General features: G+C 34.2%; 1 protein-coding gene across 1 annotated transcript in view; it reads left to right on the top strand.

Annotated features, from left to right (window-relative positions):
- Positions 1 to 18,688, top strand: part of LOC134842485 (G-protein coupled receptor 54-like) — a 201,155-nt gene that overhangs the window by 122,866 nt on the left and 59,601 nt on the right. Inside the window, exon 6 of the mRNA XM_063858847.1 lies at positions 14,963 to 15,092. Within this exon, the coding sequence (XP_063714917.1) occupies positions 14,963 to 15,092 (130 nt within the window). The remainder of the gene's footprint in view (positions 1 to 14,962; positions 15,093 to 18,688) is intronic.

Here is an 18,688-nt window from a genome sequence, read left to right as displayed (position 1 = left end):
ACCGTTGGGGGGGGGGGGGGGGGGGGAGGATGTTAACTTGGTTCTAAGTTAGAAATTTTCAGCCAATCAGAATCGAGCGTTTTACATGCAGTGATCAGCAAATTTAATGCGAAGGGGGGGGGGGGGGGTTGAGGATGTTAACTTGATCCGGGTATTTTATTTTATCTGCTGAACAAAAACAATAAGAATTTTAATAATAAATTATTAGCCCTGTTTTTGTTATTGACCTGGTGTTCTGGGGATACTGAGATCCAGCCATGATTTAGTTTTTTTTTCTACAAGTATCTAGTTACTAGACCATCTTACGTTCATCGACTCGATCTTACGATAAATTACTTTGAATGGGCTAATGACGAAGACGGTGAAAAGTACGTGGGATTATACTTTTTGTCGGTATGTTCTTTCCAGGCGACTGTTACACTGGTAAAAACAATTCGATTAAAGATCGAGGCTCCTTGGCTGATAATGCCTAATGTTTTGTTTTTTTTTGTCTAAAAATTCTGCAAACAGCGCGCAAGCTGAAAAAATGCATGAACGTTGATTAAAATGTTCCAATGCATATTTTGAATAAAAAAATTTGACACTTTTTGAAAACCAAGTACAAAACTACAACAAAGAACAAACGAATTTTTGGCCCGCGCGCACTAAAGTTTTATATTCATCCTCTGATTTTGTCCATACTTTCTTTTAAAGATGTAAGGAATTTTTGGAAGTATAATAGTATCTAAATTAGATGCGCTTTAGGTGGATATGAAAATCAATAATTTTCAACTTAAGTTCTTAATCGAAAATGTAGATTATAGCAAAGTCTTGTTTGCATTTTTTCATCAAAAAACTTGATTTCTGCTTTCTGTAATTTTTCGATTTTTAATGCTTAATTTTTTTTATTGAGTGGTTTTATGTTTGACTCAGATATTTTGGTTGGTATGTCTCTTTAGAAAAACCGCGTTTAAATTTGCGTTCTAATTTTGTTGAAAATTGTTATTGTTTCACTACCAAATTAGTTTAAAAAATTTATCAGAAAAGCAAAAAAGCTTTTGAAGAAAAGTAATTAGTTTATCATAGTATCTAATCATTTCTCTACCCTATCTGAAATCTGCCGCATATCTAAGTGTTCCCTTCATCTTTGAACTTCGATTTCATTTTTGAGACTTTTGTCTCGAGATTTTTTTGTCTTTTTATAGTCTTCTTTTTCCTATTCATCGCTTTTTTGCTAAAATTGCTTTTGTACTATTATATCCATTGTAATTTGAGTTTAAAAACCCTGATCACAAAATTTTGTCATCCATCACTGTTTTTAAGGCTAAAACGTTTTGAATGAGTTTAAAAAATTTTCTGTTCAATCAAGCTTAAAGTTATGAGAAGTATACGAACAATTGATGCACGCTTTTTTGTTCCAATTTTCGAAGAAAGTGACAGAATACTCAACAAGGAGTGGAATATTTATACAGTCGAGGGTCGACTTTTTTACCTGCCAGATTTGACGGACATTTTTTTATATCATCCGAAAAGTTTGTTATCTTGAGCTCAACCTTATCATTTTTCACCTTTCAGCTTTTTGAATAATGTAATAGGGGTTTGAGCATTGCCAATATGGTCAATTTGGACAATTAACGCGTAAGGTGATTTTTGAAATGGTTTAGAAACCTTTTAAAATTGATTAAAGCAGTTTATTTGTCAAAATTATTACGTTAAGAGGAAGTAAAATTATCACTTTGTGCTTTTTTTAGCGTGATGAAGGATGATTTGGGAAGGGATGATACTTTCAAATTCCTTTGAAAAATCCATCAAGACTTTTTTGGGCAATCATTCCTCCATTAACCTTGAACGGCAGAATACTCAGAGCTTTGTCTTGAAATGAGCAGTGTTTTTCTATTAGCTTACCGTATGCGGCAAATTAAATTGCACAAAATTAGATGGAGGCAACTTGAATTTCTAAACAATTTTTTTTCAGGTGCGAAAAATAACTCTTTTTATTTGATATCGCGTGTTGAGAAAAGGTGAAGATTTTTTAAATAAAAATAATAGATTTTGAAATGTCAGTAATGTTTTTATTTCGAAAACTTTTCCTGGAATAAATCAGTAACTGACAATATAATGAAAAAATATGAGCAGTTATATCAGGATCAAAATTGGTAGTCAGGCAAACACGTGACTATAAAAAAAATCATATATAAATACATGGCTGGGTTGTTTGCAGTAGAAAAAAGACAGCTATAAGTTGCATCGAGAAATTGTGTGATGCAAATCAAGACATGAAGTGTTGGGATGTGAAATTACGAGTTGTTGCTTATCTGGTATAAAAAAACATATGTGAAAATCCATAAATTTTATAAAAATTTAGCGAACCCATAGTTTTTACTTACTATTTCGTTTATTTGATTTTTCATACTAGCGTTTCATTTTTCCAGCACAGCAGGGAAACTTGATGATCATATGTGTTTTATTTATAATATTGAATTTTTCGACATAAAAAGCCTTCTGAAGCTATAAAATATCCTAAGCAACTCTAAGAAGCTCTGAACAAAAGTGTTGATCTAATTGTTGATGTGTCAAAAAAAAGTATCGCTTATTCAACGATTTCTTTGCGAATGCCGTTTATGGATCGGTCTGTGATCAAGGTCACTTCATAGTGTATCAGCGCTGCATGTCAGCTGAACATGCGCTAATTTTTTTTCTATAGTTACTGAATTAGGTGTAAATTATTAAAAATGAGGGTTTGCATTATAATTTGAAAAGGCTGCGAACTTATGAATCAGGGTTAAATCGTAGTCGAATATTTCGAATCTGCCTGAACAATCAGTTGCCTTTCTAATGTAATATGTCTTTTCGTTTCCTTGCTCTCTGCACTTTTTCCTCTCTGAATCGTTTTTGGTTCTCTTCCCAGCAGTCTTCTAGTCTATATGGTTTCTGCAATCTAAAAAACGCTGATTGTTTGTTTGTCTTTAGCGTTTTTCTGTTATACTTCTAGACATGAAAGCAGCCAGTTGGTGTATAAATAACTAAAACCAAGTTTTGACAACAACTATCTTGGCAAAAAAAGTTGAACCCGAACTTGCTTGATTTGAGAAAGCATTCTTCCCGCGTCACGATGTAGCCAAACAATCAGTTTGCATCCGCTTTTTAAAAAGGAAGCTTCAAAAAAAATTTGATCTGTCTGGATTAGACAATTTCGAATCAAATTTCTCAAGCTTAGTTTACTTGTACACATCTCTATGATTTTTTCTCTAAAGTTAACGACAGTTATAGTGAAAACTTTAGATCATTGTCGATCAGGGCCAGATTCAGGGAGGGGGGGGGGGGGAGGATGATGTCTCGCTTCCTCCAGAGATTTGAACCCCTGATCAACAAAAGGGTCCTCACTTAGGAATTGTTTTATAAGATCCATTTTAGGCCGACCAACCCTATTTTTTTCTATAGGCGCCTTTGGCGCCATTGTATACTAAAAGTGATGGAAAGGGCGCGCCAAAAAAACGTAATTTTCGTGGTCGAATTTTTAAAAAAAATGACCATTAACGGTATTTTTTACTTAATTTTTCGAAATATTGCTTGGTCAAAATAGGGTTTTTATTGTGTTCTGGGATCCCCCTCTCGAGAAGATCCTAGATCCGCCCCTGTTGTCGATCATTGTTAGTATGAAGAGATCAGAACAATCAGTTATAGTCCGCTCTTTCGCTCAGTCAATCTGATAAACTTTTAGTCAGTCAAGATCAGACTGTTTTGAATTGAGTTTTTCAAAGCAAGTTCAAACTGATTCAAACCGTTTTTCAAAACAGGTTCCAATCCAAATTTTTATTCAATTGTTCAAGTCACGTTATCTTCAAATTATGGTGTTTTTTTTCTGGTTTTTTTTCTGGACAAAGTATTTTGCACATTTCTGTTGCAGAATTCAAGACTGTCTGGTAAATTTTTTAATTAAGAAGCCGCGTTTTTTACTCCAACCTCTTCGGCGCTTCTTCTAAAGGAAACAAGTCCGTCAATGGGTTTAAAAGTTGGCCAAGCCAATTTGGCCAGAGATTTAATCCGTCTTAGGAATAGTTCATAATTGTTCTAGTAATTTGTTCTCTTTCATATTTCGCTATGAGCGAAGTATATCACTTCGTAATTTAATTTGTATGAGGGGGAGAAGGGATAAATTTTTAAAAAAATTAATCGCATCCTGGGACAGTCTGCAACAATTTTTGCATAATTCGAGCAACTTATGCAGAAATTATGCCTAAACAAGCTGATTGTACCGCCTACTCGAATGATAAACAAATCAAACTTCAAAAAATGCACATTGGGAGTAAAAACGGGGAAAAAGTAAGCCTAGTGGAGGTTTAATTAAAAGATTGCCAATCCAATTTGGCCAGAGATTTAATCCGTCTTAGGAATAGTTCATAATTGTTCTAGTAATTTGGTCTCTTTCATATTTCGCTATGAGCGAAGTATATCACTTCGTAATTTAATTTGTATGAGGGGGAGAAGGGATAAATTTTTAAAAAAATTAATCGCATCCTGGGACAGTCTGCAACAATTTTTGCATAATTCGAGCAACTTATGCAGAAATTATGCCTAAACAAGCTGATTGTACCGCCTACTCGAATGATAAACAAATCAAACTTCAAAAAATGCACATTGGGAGTAAAAACGGGGAAAAAGTAAGCCTAGTGGAGGTTTAATTAAAAGATTGCCAATCCAATTTGGCCAGAGATTTAATCCGTCTTAGGAATAGTTCATAATTGTTCTAGTAATTTGGTCTCTTTCATATTTCGCTATGAGCGAAGTATATCACTTCGTAATTTAATTTGTATGAGGGGGAGAAGGGATAAATTTTTAAAAAAATTAATCGCATCCTGGGACAGTCTGCAACAATTTTTGCATAATTCGAGCAACTTATGCAGAAATTATGCCTAAACAAGCTGATTGTACCGCCTACTCGAATGATAAACAAATCAAACTTCAAAAAATGCACATTGGGAGTAAAAACGGGGAAAAAGTAAGCCTAGTGGAGGTTTAATTAAAAGATTGCCAATCCAATTTGGCGAGAGTCTTAATGTCTTAGGAATCTTTCAAAATTGTTCTAGCTATTTGGTCTCTTTCATATTTCACTTCGTATTTTAATTAGTATGAGGGGGAGAGAATAATTTAAAAAATTTAAAAACTGAATAGACATTAAAATGCAGTCAAAACATTTATGGTATCACCCTCATACGAGCAGTCTTGTTAATTTTGTGTTCAATCATTGCTAATTTTCAGATAATATCTTTTAAAATTCCCGTCAAAAGAGGCGTAAAAACATACCTGCATCAAAACTAGATGCAAACAAACTGAATTTGATAGTCTTTCACTGACAAAAAAAATAGTCGGTCAATATTATGGATTCCCATGTCGTCTTCGGATTTCTTTCATTTTGTTCATGAATCGCATCCTACGACAGTTTGCATCACTTTTTGCATGATTCGAGCAAGTGATGCAGAAGTTATGCCAAAACAATCGAACGATAGACAAATCAAATTTCAAAAAATGCCACAATGGGAGTAAAAACGGGGTAAAAGTAAACCTAGTGGAGGTTTATCAAACTAATGCAACGTGTCTTGTTCAATAAAATTAAAATGCGTTTCTTCATCTCAAACGAACTTTCAAAAAAAATGCGAAAGTATCATAAAGTGGGAAACAAAAAGATTACATCAGATTTTAAGTATTTTGATTTTCTTAGAACAATAATCAATTACATATCGATAACAAGACTGCTCGTATCAGGGTAAAGCCCTGAATGTTCGGACTGCCTTTTAAGGTTTATGGAGCAGTAATAAAATAAAAAAATAATTTTAATAAAATAAAATGAAATTTTTTTTCTCTAAAATTTGAATTTTTTTTTGAAAATCATCACCCCGCACGCCATATAAAGTACAGAAGGATAGATTTTGCGCCTTGTAACAAATCAGTTATGGCAAATTAGCTTCTTTCAACCAATTTGGAACAATTTCTAAGACGGATTAAATCTCCGCTTAAGCATTAATAGCGCGAATTATATCGCGCGTTAGTTGTCCCAAATTGGACAAAATGGCAATATTTAAACCCCCATAACTTTACGAAAAATGATCACAGGTGAAATATCTTTTCAAGTTTGAGTTCACGACAACAATACTTTTCGAATGATATTTTAAAAATCCGTCAAAAATGGCGAAATTTGTCTGAAGAAAAAAAACCCACCCCGAGCACAAATATTCCGTTACTTTCGTATCGAAAGTCGGAGCACAATTTATCAAAATTATGATTTCTCAATTGGAAAAGGTTACAGTTCTAATGTAGCACAAAGAATGGAAGTTTCTCGCTAGTATCTCGTTCGTTCATCTTGTGTCATGGCCCGTTGTTTCCTTTGATGCATATAGGTCAAAGAAATTGGCCTGTTTTTCAGACTTTAAATGCTTGTGAAAAACAGGTCTGAAATAGAATCGCATGTTTCTGTATCACGCATAGGCTCATTTTTGTTTCACAAAAAAAGTTGTTTCATGGCATTATTTCTGTTTATTTAGATTTTTTTAGCTACGTTTTTGGAAAAATCTATTTTGAAATTGCCATAAATGACATAATCATCTGCTTGGCCAGTAGACATCCTGCCAAAATTGTTTTCCGATTTGTTCAAAACTCAATGTTATAGAACCAGGGGCGGATTTAGGATTTTCTCGAGGGGGGGGGGCGGATTTTCAAAATATTTTCGAAAATTTTGACGACCTTTTTTTTAGGTCGACCAAATTGATTTTTCGAGCTCTCTCAAAGCACGGCTTTGTTCCTATTTTGGCCAAAATTTTTGCGCGGCAGGCAAAATTTTGAAAAACAGGCCAAAAAAGGCGTTCTTAGGCACTTTTTGGACAATTTTGACTGAAAAATTGCTTTTTTTCGGCGCGCGCTCCCCCCTCAAAATCATTATGATCAAAGGGGGGATCCTTTGGGTCGGCAGGGGGAATTTTTTTACTTTTATAGTGGTCGTGCTGAAATTGCAATAACCCTATAGGTACTCTTTTGGCTTTTTTTAAAAGCAATAAACAAAATAACATGCTTTTTGAAACCGCCTCTAGTACTCCCTTTTGTCTTTGTTTTTGTCTTTGAAATCGCGGTTTTTTGCGATCATCTGGAATCTTTTTGAGGACAAAAAACATAATTTGATTTCAATTTAAGTAATTATGAAGTGGCTTTTCGGTAATCGTAAATTGCAGTAGATTTTTAAATAAAATATCGAAAAAAGGAAAACGAATAGAGTACATAACTCATCTCCCTAGGAGTGAATTTTTTTCACTTAAAATTGGTGCACAAAAATACTTCAGATGCCTTCACAATTTCCTCATACAAAGTTTTTTCATGGTTTTTGAACTTTTTCGATTATATAGAAGTAATTATTTCGTATAGAGCTTAGAACATAGAATCTTAAAATTCATTACAAATTCAAGCCTATACCTCGAACCTAAATCATTATCTCAGCAGAAGTGAAGTTCATTTTTATGAATTATCGCTGAACCATATTTTTATCGATTTCATCGAGCCTGTTTACAAAAACTACAAAGCTTAACCTAGAATCAACATTGTATTCTGCTGTCCTCGATACCAATTTATTGGAGTATTCGCATACGCGAAGGAACGAATGAGCAAAAATCCTTAACTAGACTATGTCACGTGACCGTTGCAAAATTGAACGACTTTATCGCTTACTTCCTTCAAAGTTTTCAATAATGAGCTCTGATTGATTGACAAATTTTCACGCATTCAATTCTTCTTGCAAAAAATGATTTCCCATTAATTAATTCAATAATTAATTGAAGAGATGACAACTTGATTACAGCATGCTGTTCATAAAACACATAAGTTCACATGTCAAAAACAATCACGATGTAAAAATTTGTCAAAGGAAAAACATTTTAAAAAAATCAAACTATAAATGAAGTTTTTCATACGTGCTGTTTCAATCATGGGTTTCAAGTTCCCCAGCATAGTAAAGCTTTAGTTGACACATTTTGTTGGGTTAAGTGTCTTGTGGCTGCTTGTCTTGAATTGACAGATTTATATTTTTTATATTGATTGATATCGTTGCAATATTTCAAAAAGAACATTAATCAACGGCTTTTTCATATTGTTTTTATATACCAAGATGGAAAAGCATGCATAAACTCGTAATTCTCTTTTGATTGACAAATGTCAGCCAGAAAACCCCGTTTGAAATTACTGTTGAAACAATAACCTTTTAATTAACTGAAATAGTAACTGCGCAGAAAAGATGTATTTTAGTCAGTCCAAAAACTCAAAAAAACTCCATAATGCTTTTTTCTGCTATTTTTTTTGTGGAGGCTCTTCCCAGTTGGCTAAATTGATTTAAAAAAACCAGACTGCTCGTATCAGAACGAAGCCTTGCTTGTTAAGACTGCCTTTTAAAATCTATGGAGTAGTGTTTGCTTTAAAAAAATGATACATTTTTCAAAGAAAAAAGAGAAGAAAAAGATTTTTTTTTTTAAAAAAGCATTCCTCTCACTTGCTATGAAAAATGATAAATAGTATGACTCCGTTCAAATTGGAAGGATTTCTAAAAGGAATTAATTTCCACTCACACATTAATAGCGTGAATATATTGCGCGGTAATTGTCCCAAATTGGCCAAGCTGGCAATCTTTAAACCCCAACAAGACTGCTCGTATCAGGGTGAAGCCCTGAAAGTTCCGACTGCCTTTTAAGGTCTATGGAGCATTAATAAGATGAACAATTTCATTGTAATAAAAGAAATTAAAAACATTTTGAAAGTAAAAACATCCCCCCACACGTCATATTAAGTGTAAAGCGATAGGTTTTGCGCCTATTAATAAATCAATTATGGCATATAAGCTTCCTTGAATTAAATTGGAACGATTTCTAAGACGGATTAAATCTCGCTTACGCGTTAATAGCGCGAAATTTATCGCGCGTTAATTGTCCCAAATTAGCCAAAATGGTAATCTTTAAACCCTCATAACTTTACGAAAAACGATCATAGGTGAAATATTGTTTCAAATTTAAGCTCAGGACAACAATTGCTTTCGAATGATATACGCAAATTGCGGCAAAATCGGCTAGTTAAAAAGTCGAAATTTGTCTGAAGAAAAAAAAACCCACCTCGAGCACAAATATTCCGTTACTTTCGTATCGAAAGTCGGAACAATATTTTTACGAAAATTGGTCACATGAAAAATGTACATTCCATTTTTATGCTACCCTGGATAAAGTTGTTTTTAAACCCGATAAGTGTACGAGGGCTTAAAGATTGTCAGTTTGAACAATTTACAGTTAACAGGCGATATAGATCGCGCTATTTACGCGTAATTTGCGTATTAATCCCACTAAAAAATGGTTCCCAGGTGAATGAGGTATCCCATTTGGTCTATTTAAAACTTTGCTTTAGACTGCGTATGCTTTTTTACACTTTAAATAACGTGTGGGATGATAAGTTTCAAAAAAAAAATCTTTAAAGTTTTAACAATCTTCTTTTTATGAAAACTTAATTAATTTTTTTTTAAAGCGAAGACTACTCGGAGCGAGCTTTCAATGCGAACTTAAAAGGCAGTTAAGCCTTTCAAGTCTTGTAAGTTTTGGCAAAATTGTTTTAGCTACGAGAGCTTAATAAGTTTAGTGAAAATAGTCAGACAATCAAAAATCACGAAAATGATTCTCTGGCAAAGTTTTACCTCTCGTTATTCTATCTTGATCCAAAACTTTAGCGAAACTTTAGGAAAAATTAACCTGTTTTTTTTAAACATCTACAGTGCGTATTTAACTTATCCAGATAAAGGGAAGAAATTTGGATGTTTGCAAGCTATTTTTCAAAATTAGTTTGATATTGCAAAATTTGGTTAAAAACACCTTGCTTAGAAATACTATGATGATTTTAAATTTTGCGAATTTATGGTCCAAAATTGTAATGAAAAAGGTGACGCTAAAACTTTTCGATCACTTTTCCAACATTTCATCAGATTTAAAATTACCGCTCTAAACACTGACTGAAATGTAAGCAACCTGGGGTTTGACACTAATAAAGAATAAATAAAACAATAAATATAATTTGATATGTGTTTTTATCCTGATAACAATAAAGACGAATAAAAAACAATAAATATAATTTGATATGTGTTTATATCCTGTTTAAGTTTTTCTTACTCGCCATTGTTGTACTTTTGAATCTCCTCCTGAGATTTCCTTGGTGTTCGCCACCAACCTCTTCTCCACTTGAACAATTCGACCATTCGGTGTCCCCCGATTGCTATCAATCATTCGCTGTCATGTACTTTGTTCCTTATCCCTTCGCGTCCCCCAAGTACAATTGCAACAATTGTATTGCGTTCTAACAGGAAAAGATGTGCGATATCCTGCTTTTTGTTCAGTCTTTTTAGGAATATTCAGGCTGTTCCGCCGCAGCTTCTTATGAATGTCCAGACTTTTATTGATAGGTTCCTTGCTTGTTTTGTTTGTCGTTTATGATGTTGCTGACACTCGAAATTTTTTTTTCTAAATTTTTTGGCTTTCTTTTGCTTCAAACCCTTTTTGCTTCAAAACTTCGTGGTTTTTTAAAAATCTTTCCCGGCTGTAATAGTGTCAACCTCTGAGCTTTTGTCGTTTGCGCCTCTTCTTCATTGCTTTGGTTTTCCCTCGTAGCCTCAACTTCCTTACTCGGAGCATCAGTCGGTCCACCATGTGATGCAGACCAATCGGTCCAAGAACAAGTGGTCAGCTATTATGGCCTGGCTAGCGTCCCTTCAGAGTTCTGTCTGTGATCCTGAATAGCATGATGTTTTGATTTATGTAGTTAACGGGGATCAACCAATTTTGATCCACTTCAAAGAGTATGGCCTCGCTGTCTCGCTGTGCTTAACTCGATTTCTTTTGGTCGTCTCGATTTTGGTAATGTTTGCTGCTTTTTCTGCTTTCTTCATTCTTTTCGTTCTCAATTTATTCTTCTTTGTTTCGGTGTATTTTCCCGATTGGATTCTGTTTTTTAGCTGCTTTATGTTTTCTAACCTGGTTGTTTTCCTACGGACTTGTTTTTCTCTCATGTGAACCCTTGGTAAGTTTCGCCAATAGCATACTTTCCAATTTTGATACCAGATCTCAAACAAAGTTTTCTTTTCGACCAGGCTCTCCAGCAATGCCATGGGTCCGCTTGCTCCATTGAGATTTTCTCGGGTAATGGTGTCCAATCCTCCCAAAAGTTTTTTATTGTCGCTTTACTGTCGTTCGCATTAGGTTCCAGTGGGATGATTTTGGTCGAACCATATGCGTTTAAACTCAGATAACAGATCACGAGTTTGCGACGCAAAAAGCAGCTGCTTCATTTTACTTCGCATCTGTACATTCTTTCTGTTGTGTAGTGGCTGCAGTGATACCCACATTGCTTTTGCAGTCAGTTTGCCCTTCTATTGGTGGCTTATGAGCTGCTTTGCCAGTTTTCCTGATCTTCAGGCATTAACAGTTTTATACCACCTCAAATTTAGTCATGATTAGTTTTTAATTTTGCTGGTGGACTAAAAGACTTCTTCTGAAGTTCTCCATCACGGAATGGCGTCAGTGTTATTGTCTGTTTCCTTTCTAGTCCAAAGATGAGGATTTTTTTCTTAGACACTATTTTTCAATTTGAAGGACTCCGCACCAAAACAAGTAACATCACCATAACAAATAAGCAACATTACCCAGCCCAGAAAAATAACCAAAAAAATTGCATGTAGTTCTTAAACAGGGGCACAACAGAGGTTCGCCGTGATGAGCTGTACAGCTCTTGTGTTGGTCCTTTCCCCCGTGGATAAATGGTCTTAATTAATTAAGATAAATTTGACTTAATTAATTTAATATATGAAATTTGACTAAAAATTGACTGAGGAAAATCTTTATTGTTCCGATTTTCGAAGAATGTGAGAAACATATACGCTCGGGTTGATTTTTTTTCCAAACCAACTGCACAAAAGGCTCTTATCTCTCGTTGGGTTGATCGCTTGTTCTGCATATGCCCAGGCGGGTGTGTACAACACTATAGTAACTTGCCACAAGGCTGTCTAAAAATCTCGTTTTTATTTTACACCTTGAGAGTTATCCCGCACTACAAAATCGTTTGAAATTGAAACGAAGCAGCTAATTAGTTTTATCAATTCCAAACACGACTCAAATTCTCACGCCTGAATTTTTACTTTAACGGTCTAAAATTGATAGTTTTGCCAATATTCAATTCGTCAAAAACTATTCGAGACCAATTCAATGGCAGTCGGAGCATTCAGGGCTTCGACCTGATACAAGCAGTCTTGTTCATTTTTATCAGAGTCTAATAAAAAAAATTACAAAAAATTAATTAGTCAAGCTTTTAGCACTCACAATTAAGTGCCACTTTGCATACGTAATCAGCCGAAAGAGTGTTTTGCTTCTAAACAAACAATCAAAATTTGACTGTATTCCTTTGAACTGTTTTTAATCTCTATTTCTCTGCGAAAGGACAGATATCCCATTTTTCAGCGGGGCGACCAAATGTCGCAAAACTTGCTTAACATCCTCGAAAATATGATTGACGTGTTGTTTTTTGCATTTTCAAACTTATTTTTAAATTTGATCACTTTAGGAAATGTAGTTTTTTCAGAGTGTCTTAAAGTTTGAAATAGCCTTTCCAAAATACCGCCATCTGATTTTCAGACTATGTTTTACCCAATTACGCTTTGTCCGTGAGGTGAAAAATCGCAGCAAGCGAGAATTGGTCGCAGGCGTCACTTTGTAGCATTTGAGAAAGCAAAATTCGTCGCAGATCATTTTCCTTTATTATTTGTTTTTTTTATTCAAAAAAAATTGGCTAGCAGTTCACTGTCACTAAATGGCCATGCCTTAGCTGGTGTGGGATTATTGCAGTGCTGTTTCTGTCCATGCCTTTTATTGAAGTAGACTCGATTTTGTTGTTCAAAAGATTTAACTACAAAACTTCAATTCGAATTCTATAAAACTCCATTTTCCAATCAGTATTCTAGCTAAAATACACAAGGTAGTTTTTTTTGTCTTTTTTAACTCACAATCACAAATCTTCACCTAAAACCCCCTGAGCGAATTTCAAAGGAATTCAATTGACTGCAAAAACTCATGAATACAATTGATCATTGAAAATTTCTCTTTTAAACGTTTGTTTCTTCCGATTTTCCAATAAAGTAACGCGGTTAGTAACCGAGTTAGTTCGGTTGAGGAATTGAATATGTGCAATGATCGAGACACACGCCCCCTCCCTAAGTCATTCCGTGGTTGTGACTTTGATATTTTAATGTGTGCCGACTTATTGTTCCGACTTTCGAAGAAAACGGAAGATTTATGCTCGGTGTGGTTTCTTTTAATCTGTCACTTTTCGCCGATCGAAGTAATAGTTTTCAACAAAGTTTTTTGTACTACATTAAAAACATCGACTTCAAATTTCAAAAAAAAGTTACCCAAAAGAGATTTTTTACCTGAGTTCAAATTTAAAAAGATTTTTTTACCTCAGTTTTGTTTGTAAAATTTTGAGCATCTGAATGTTGCCAAGTTGGTCATGTTCTGGACTAAATTATGCGCGCTTTGAAGAGTTTATTAAGAATGCTGGGTGCGTAATGTGAATTATTTATGCGTGACGAAATATCCCGCACAACAAAATTGCTCCAAATTGAATTGAGGCTAGCTAACTGGTCGTATTAATTTCGTACGACTCAAAATTTCATCTTTTGATATTGACCAAAATGTATAGGTTTTTAATATTTTTTTCCCAAAAACTGTCCGAGATGAATTAAGGGACAGTCGGAACATTCAGGGTTTTGAAAACCAATCTTGAAAACAGTTTGGCTTATTGTTCGCTTGTAACGAAAGTAACGGAAGATTTGTGCTCGGGGTGGGTTTTTTTCTTCAGACAAGTTTCTACTTTTTAACAAGCCATTTTTGACAAACTTTTTCTTATATCACTCAAAAGGCTTTGTTGTCTTGAGCTTAAATTTGAAAAGATATTTCACCTGTCATCATTTTTTTGCAAAGTTATAGGAGTTTAAAGATTGCCATTTTGGCCAATATGAAACAATTAACGCTCGATATATTTCGCGCTGTTAACGCGTAAGCGGAGATTTATTCCGCATTAGAAATTGTTCCAAATTGGTTGAAGGAAGCTTAGTTGCCATAATTGACGTGTTACTAAGAGCGAAATTTATCACCTTGTGTTTTATATGGCGTGTGGGGGGATAATTTTCACAAAAAATCTCAAATTAAAAAAAAATTCAATTTAATTTTTTCATGCTATTATTGCTCCATAGACCTGAAAAGGCAGTCGGAACATTCAGGGCTTCGCCCTGATACAAGCAGTCTTGTTATTATTCCGACTTTCTCACTGAAAGTAACGGACTACTTGTGCGGTGGTGGTTTTTTCGCCAGATAAATTTTGACTCTTTAACTAGTCATTTTTGGCGGAATTTTTAATATCATTCAAAAGTTATTGCTATCCTAAAATTAAATTTGAAAATTTCATCACCGGTGATCATTTTTCGTAAAGTTAGGGGGATTTAAAGATTGACATTTTGGCCAATTTGGAACAAATTAACGCACGATATATTTCGCGCTAGTAATGCGTATGCGGATATTTAATCCGTCTTAGAAATCGATCCAAATTGGTTGAAGGAAGCTTATTTGCCATGATTGATTTGTTAATATGAGCAAAATCTATCACTTTGTACTTCTCTTTAATTTTTGTTTTCATTTTATTTATTACATTTAATTTTTTCATGTAGTTACTGCTCCATAGACCTAAAAAGGCTGTCGAAACATTCAAGATTTTGCCCTGATATGAGCAATTTTGTTTTGTTTTGGGATCATTCGGTTTCTTTTTCATAAAATTGGTGTCCATCAATCAGCTGCATGGACAAAAAGGACCTTGGCGGGGATCAATCTTGGCCTTATTGTTATTTTTGTTAATTTTGTTGTTGTTTTGTTTGTTGTAGTGACCGAGAACGTGGGCAATCGGGAGCTGTTGATGAGGAGGAGGAAAAGGGTGACTTTCATGGTGTCCATCATCACTCTCTGCTTCATCATCATTTGGACCCCCATTCACACCATCAACTTCATCATCAGGTAACAATACCCCATTCAAACCATCAACTTCGTCTAACAGCCAGCACCCCATTAACACTCCAATTCTTTCAATCTCATTCAAAAACCAGATGCATCTACCAATGAAATTCCTGAAAAACCTTATAAGAGGGCAGGTTTTGACAAAAATAAAGGAATTTTTTTTTCGATAAGTCTTCAAAGTTGTCCTTACTAAATGAAAGATGCTTTGAACATATTACTATTTTTGCAGTCACACTATGTTAACCAAAAAGTTGATCTTTACACTGTGTTTCTTATGATCAAAAAAAGTCGAAAACTTCGAATTCCAGAAAGAGTTAACTGGAAACTTAAATTTAGTAGTAATAACTGGCTTTAAATGATTTTCAGGGGTTTCATGTACAGATTTTCACAAAAAAATATTGACGATGAATCAAGTGCGGATCTAAGAAGATTTTCTCGAGGGGAGGGGGGGGGGGCGGATTTTCGAAACAATTTTGATTTATTTTTTAGGTCAACCAAATTGATTTTCTGCTCTCCAAAACCACTATAAAGGTTCTAATTTGATGAAATTTTCTGCGCCGCACTTTTCTGCGCTTTTAGGCACTTTTTGAAAAATTTCGAAAAAAATCGCGTTTTTTTGGCGCGCATTCCCCCCTCAAAATTAGGATAGATTGGCGCCAAAGGCGCCTTTAAAAATATTTTAAGTTCAGTCAGCCAAACATAGATATCTCAAAATAGTACAAAAGAAAAATGTTGCTGCTCAGAAAAGCAGCATAATCATAATCCATTTTAAATGGGTTATGATCAATTTTTTTAGAAGTTTTATGGAGACGGAAATGCAATATATTTTTTATCCATGAAACTCCAGTACGGGTACACTTAGCATAGAAGTAGGGCGTTCTTTTTGAGATCGTCAAGTCTTGCATTCGTCCCCCTGCCATTAAAGAGCTCTCGCATGACCTCTAGCTTCAGGTCTACTACATGCTGACCGATTTTGGATGCAATAGTGGTGCCACGTGAAACTTCAATGCGCAATTGAGTGGACTTGAGTTGCTGAAAAGAGCTTCGCTCAACAAAATAGTTTAGGCAGTTATGTGTTAGGCGTGATATGGTCGGATAGCTTTTCATAGTTCATCTACAATTTGCAGAAATTACATTTTTAAATGACTTTTCGTATTTCAGAAAGGCAACCTTTGAGATTAAGTTCTTACCCGCATCCAAGTTTAGGCGTAAATAATCGATTATAACGGATTATTACGATGATTTTTTGACAATTATAACTGATTATAATTATCAAAAACAGGTGTTTAAAGGATTTATATTTGATTATAATTGTTTATAGTTCTTACAAAAAAACACTTAGAATCAATTATAATCAATTATAACCTCTTATTTTGCCAAAATTTTGTCAGTTCAAAACTATATTCGAATTATATGTTATCGCTTATTATTTTGTGTCAAAAAGAAAATCTCTAAAAGAGAGATCTCTTGAACACCTTGGTTCATCTGAACACAAAGTTTTACCTCGAAACAGAAGTTTCATAGAGACCCTTTCATATTAGTGGAAAGATTCCCGCGGTAGAAGAAAAATAAATCTCCCGAATCAATCATGAAACTAAATCATTTTGCTGATGTTTTAGTGTTTAAAAAGCTTAAAATATGCATCACAAAACAACTCTAACGGGGAAGAAATGAAAAAAAAACCTTATAAAATTGAATTGATTGGAAAACTTTCAAAACATTTTTCTCATTTTTCATAGGAACCAGCGTCTACAAAAAGCATAAAATATACGCAATTTAGATGCAACTTCGAAATGGACAAACAAAAGGGATTATAATCAATTATAATCGATTATAATGGACTTTTGTGCAAAACTAATGTATTAGAAATTTGAATGAAAATAATGGATTATAATCACTTATAATCGATTCTAATTGTATCAAAAACAGACGACTAAATAATTGATTATAATCGATTATAATGGATTAAAATTAAAAATAACTTGATCTTAAGAAAGAGATTTTAATAAATTATTAGTTGAATAAAATCGATTGTCTCTCAATTTTAATAAGACTGGTACTAAAATTGTAATATAATCCATAATTAACGCTTGAAACTGCATGCGGGCATGTCTTCTATAGCTAATAGCCTTTTACTTATAGCAAAATTATAACTACAACGGCTCCTTAATTTTAGTTACTACCCAAGATTATGATAAGAAAGACCGATGTTTCATCACTAGCTTCATACTGAACCATGTAAATCGAATGTCTGAGATGCAAGTGTTTTCAAGCGGAAATCAGATCACTTAAGCGTTTATTTTTTTTTAGAAATTGACGCCGAATTGATAATTTAGCTAAAGTTTTGCTGAGGAACAAAACGGAGCAAAATATCAAGTGTCCTTACTGCACTCTGTGACATTTTAAACCTCGCAGCATCAACTAAGTATTATTCGAAAAAACAGTGTGCAGGATGATTTTCTTGCAATTTTTTAGATTCTATTGTCGCCAAGCCCAATGAGAAAAAAGTTACCACCATGTTTATACGTAAATGAGATGAATTTGTCCAAAAAAGTAACCAAAAACTCTGTCATCTCTATGGATGGCTACGAGAGAAAAATAATCACTTCTAATTTAAGCGTTTGATATATTGATAAAAAATTATTTTCAGGCAATTCAATTGTGGGTAGTTAGTAAATTTACAAAACACGCCAAAAATTTTTACTGCCTAAGAGAGCGCCATTGGACCTACAGGTCCGTTCACAGGTAGCTCAGAGCAAATTTTTAGTAAGAGTTCTTCGTTATCCAGGATGTAGCAGTCTAGAAAATTATGATTGAATAAATCTACTCTGTGGGCAGAAGAACCCTTTATGTTTTCGAGGGTGATAATTTAGAATAATGTTTAATATTTTTCTTAGCCTAACAACAATTGACTCATTTGGGTTTATATGTGCTCTTGTTGGCAGTCTTCATGCAGTACTGCGCACCCCTGAAAATTTGTTTTCTTCATTTTCCGTAATGAGCTCGTTCGAAATTTGAATAGGGCTTTCACATCTGAGATCTTTAGATACTCTTTTCACTAGCTCATCCAAATGGAGCTACTTCGCAAAATAACTTGATTTTCAATCTTTCATTTTGGGTTGATTGGTATTTACCTGCTCTTAGGATAATTCTGAACAAGCGCTTCACTTGTCGATCTAAAAACTCTGCTTTGGTCTTCTTTGTAGATGCGTACGCCAAAACGCCATAGTGTAAAAAAGGCTGCACGACAGTTTTGAAAGTTATTACAAGGTGCTTGGTCGAAAGAAATTTTCTTAAGCTATAAAATAGAAATTTCTGCAAGACTTCGTGACTTCTTGCCGATAAATCAATGTGTTCACCGAAGTTCAACTGTTCATCTATATGAATTCCAAGTTATCTGGAAGTTTTTTTTCGCTCAGTTGGCTGATTTTTGAGTTAACAGTTTCGAGTTTTAATTTGTTTTCCGGTTTGATTTGCTGAAAAGTAAAAATTTTGTTTTATCCGCATTTAGTGTGAGCTTGTTTTATTTTACTAATTGTGCTGTATTGCTCAAAGCAGCCTGCTCTTCAGTCTGCACAATTTCTTTCTGGAAACTA

This window comes from Symsagittifera roscoffensis, chromosome 3 (genome assembly GCF_963678635.1).
Source record: "Symsagittifera roscoffensis chromosome 3, txSymRosc1.1, whole genome shotgun sequence".
NCBI lineage: Eukaryota > Metazoa > Xenacoelomorpha > Acoela > Convolutidae > Symsagittifera > Symsagittifera roscoffensis.
Note: the sequence above shows the minus strand (reverse complement) of the source record. Positions and strands in the feature narration are given on the sequence as shown.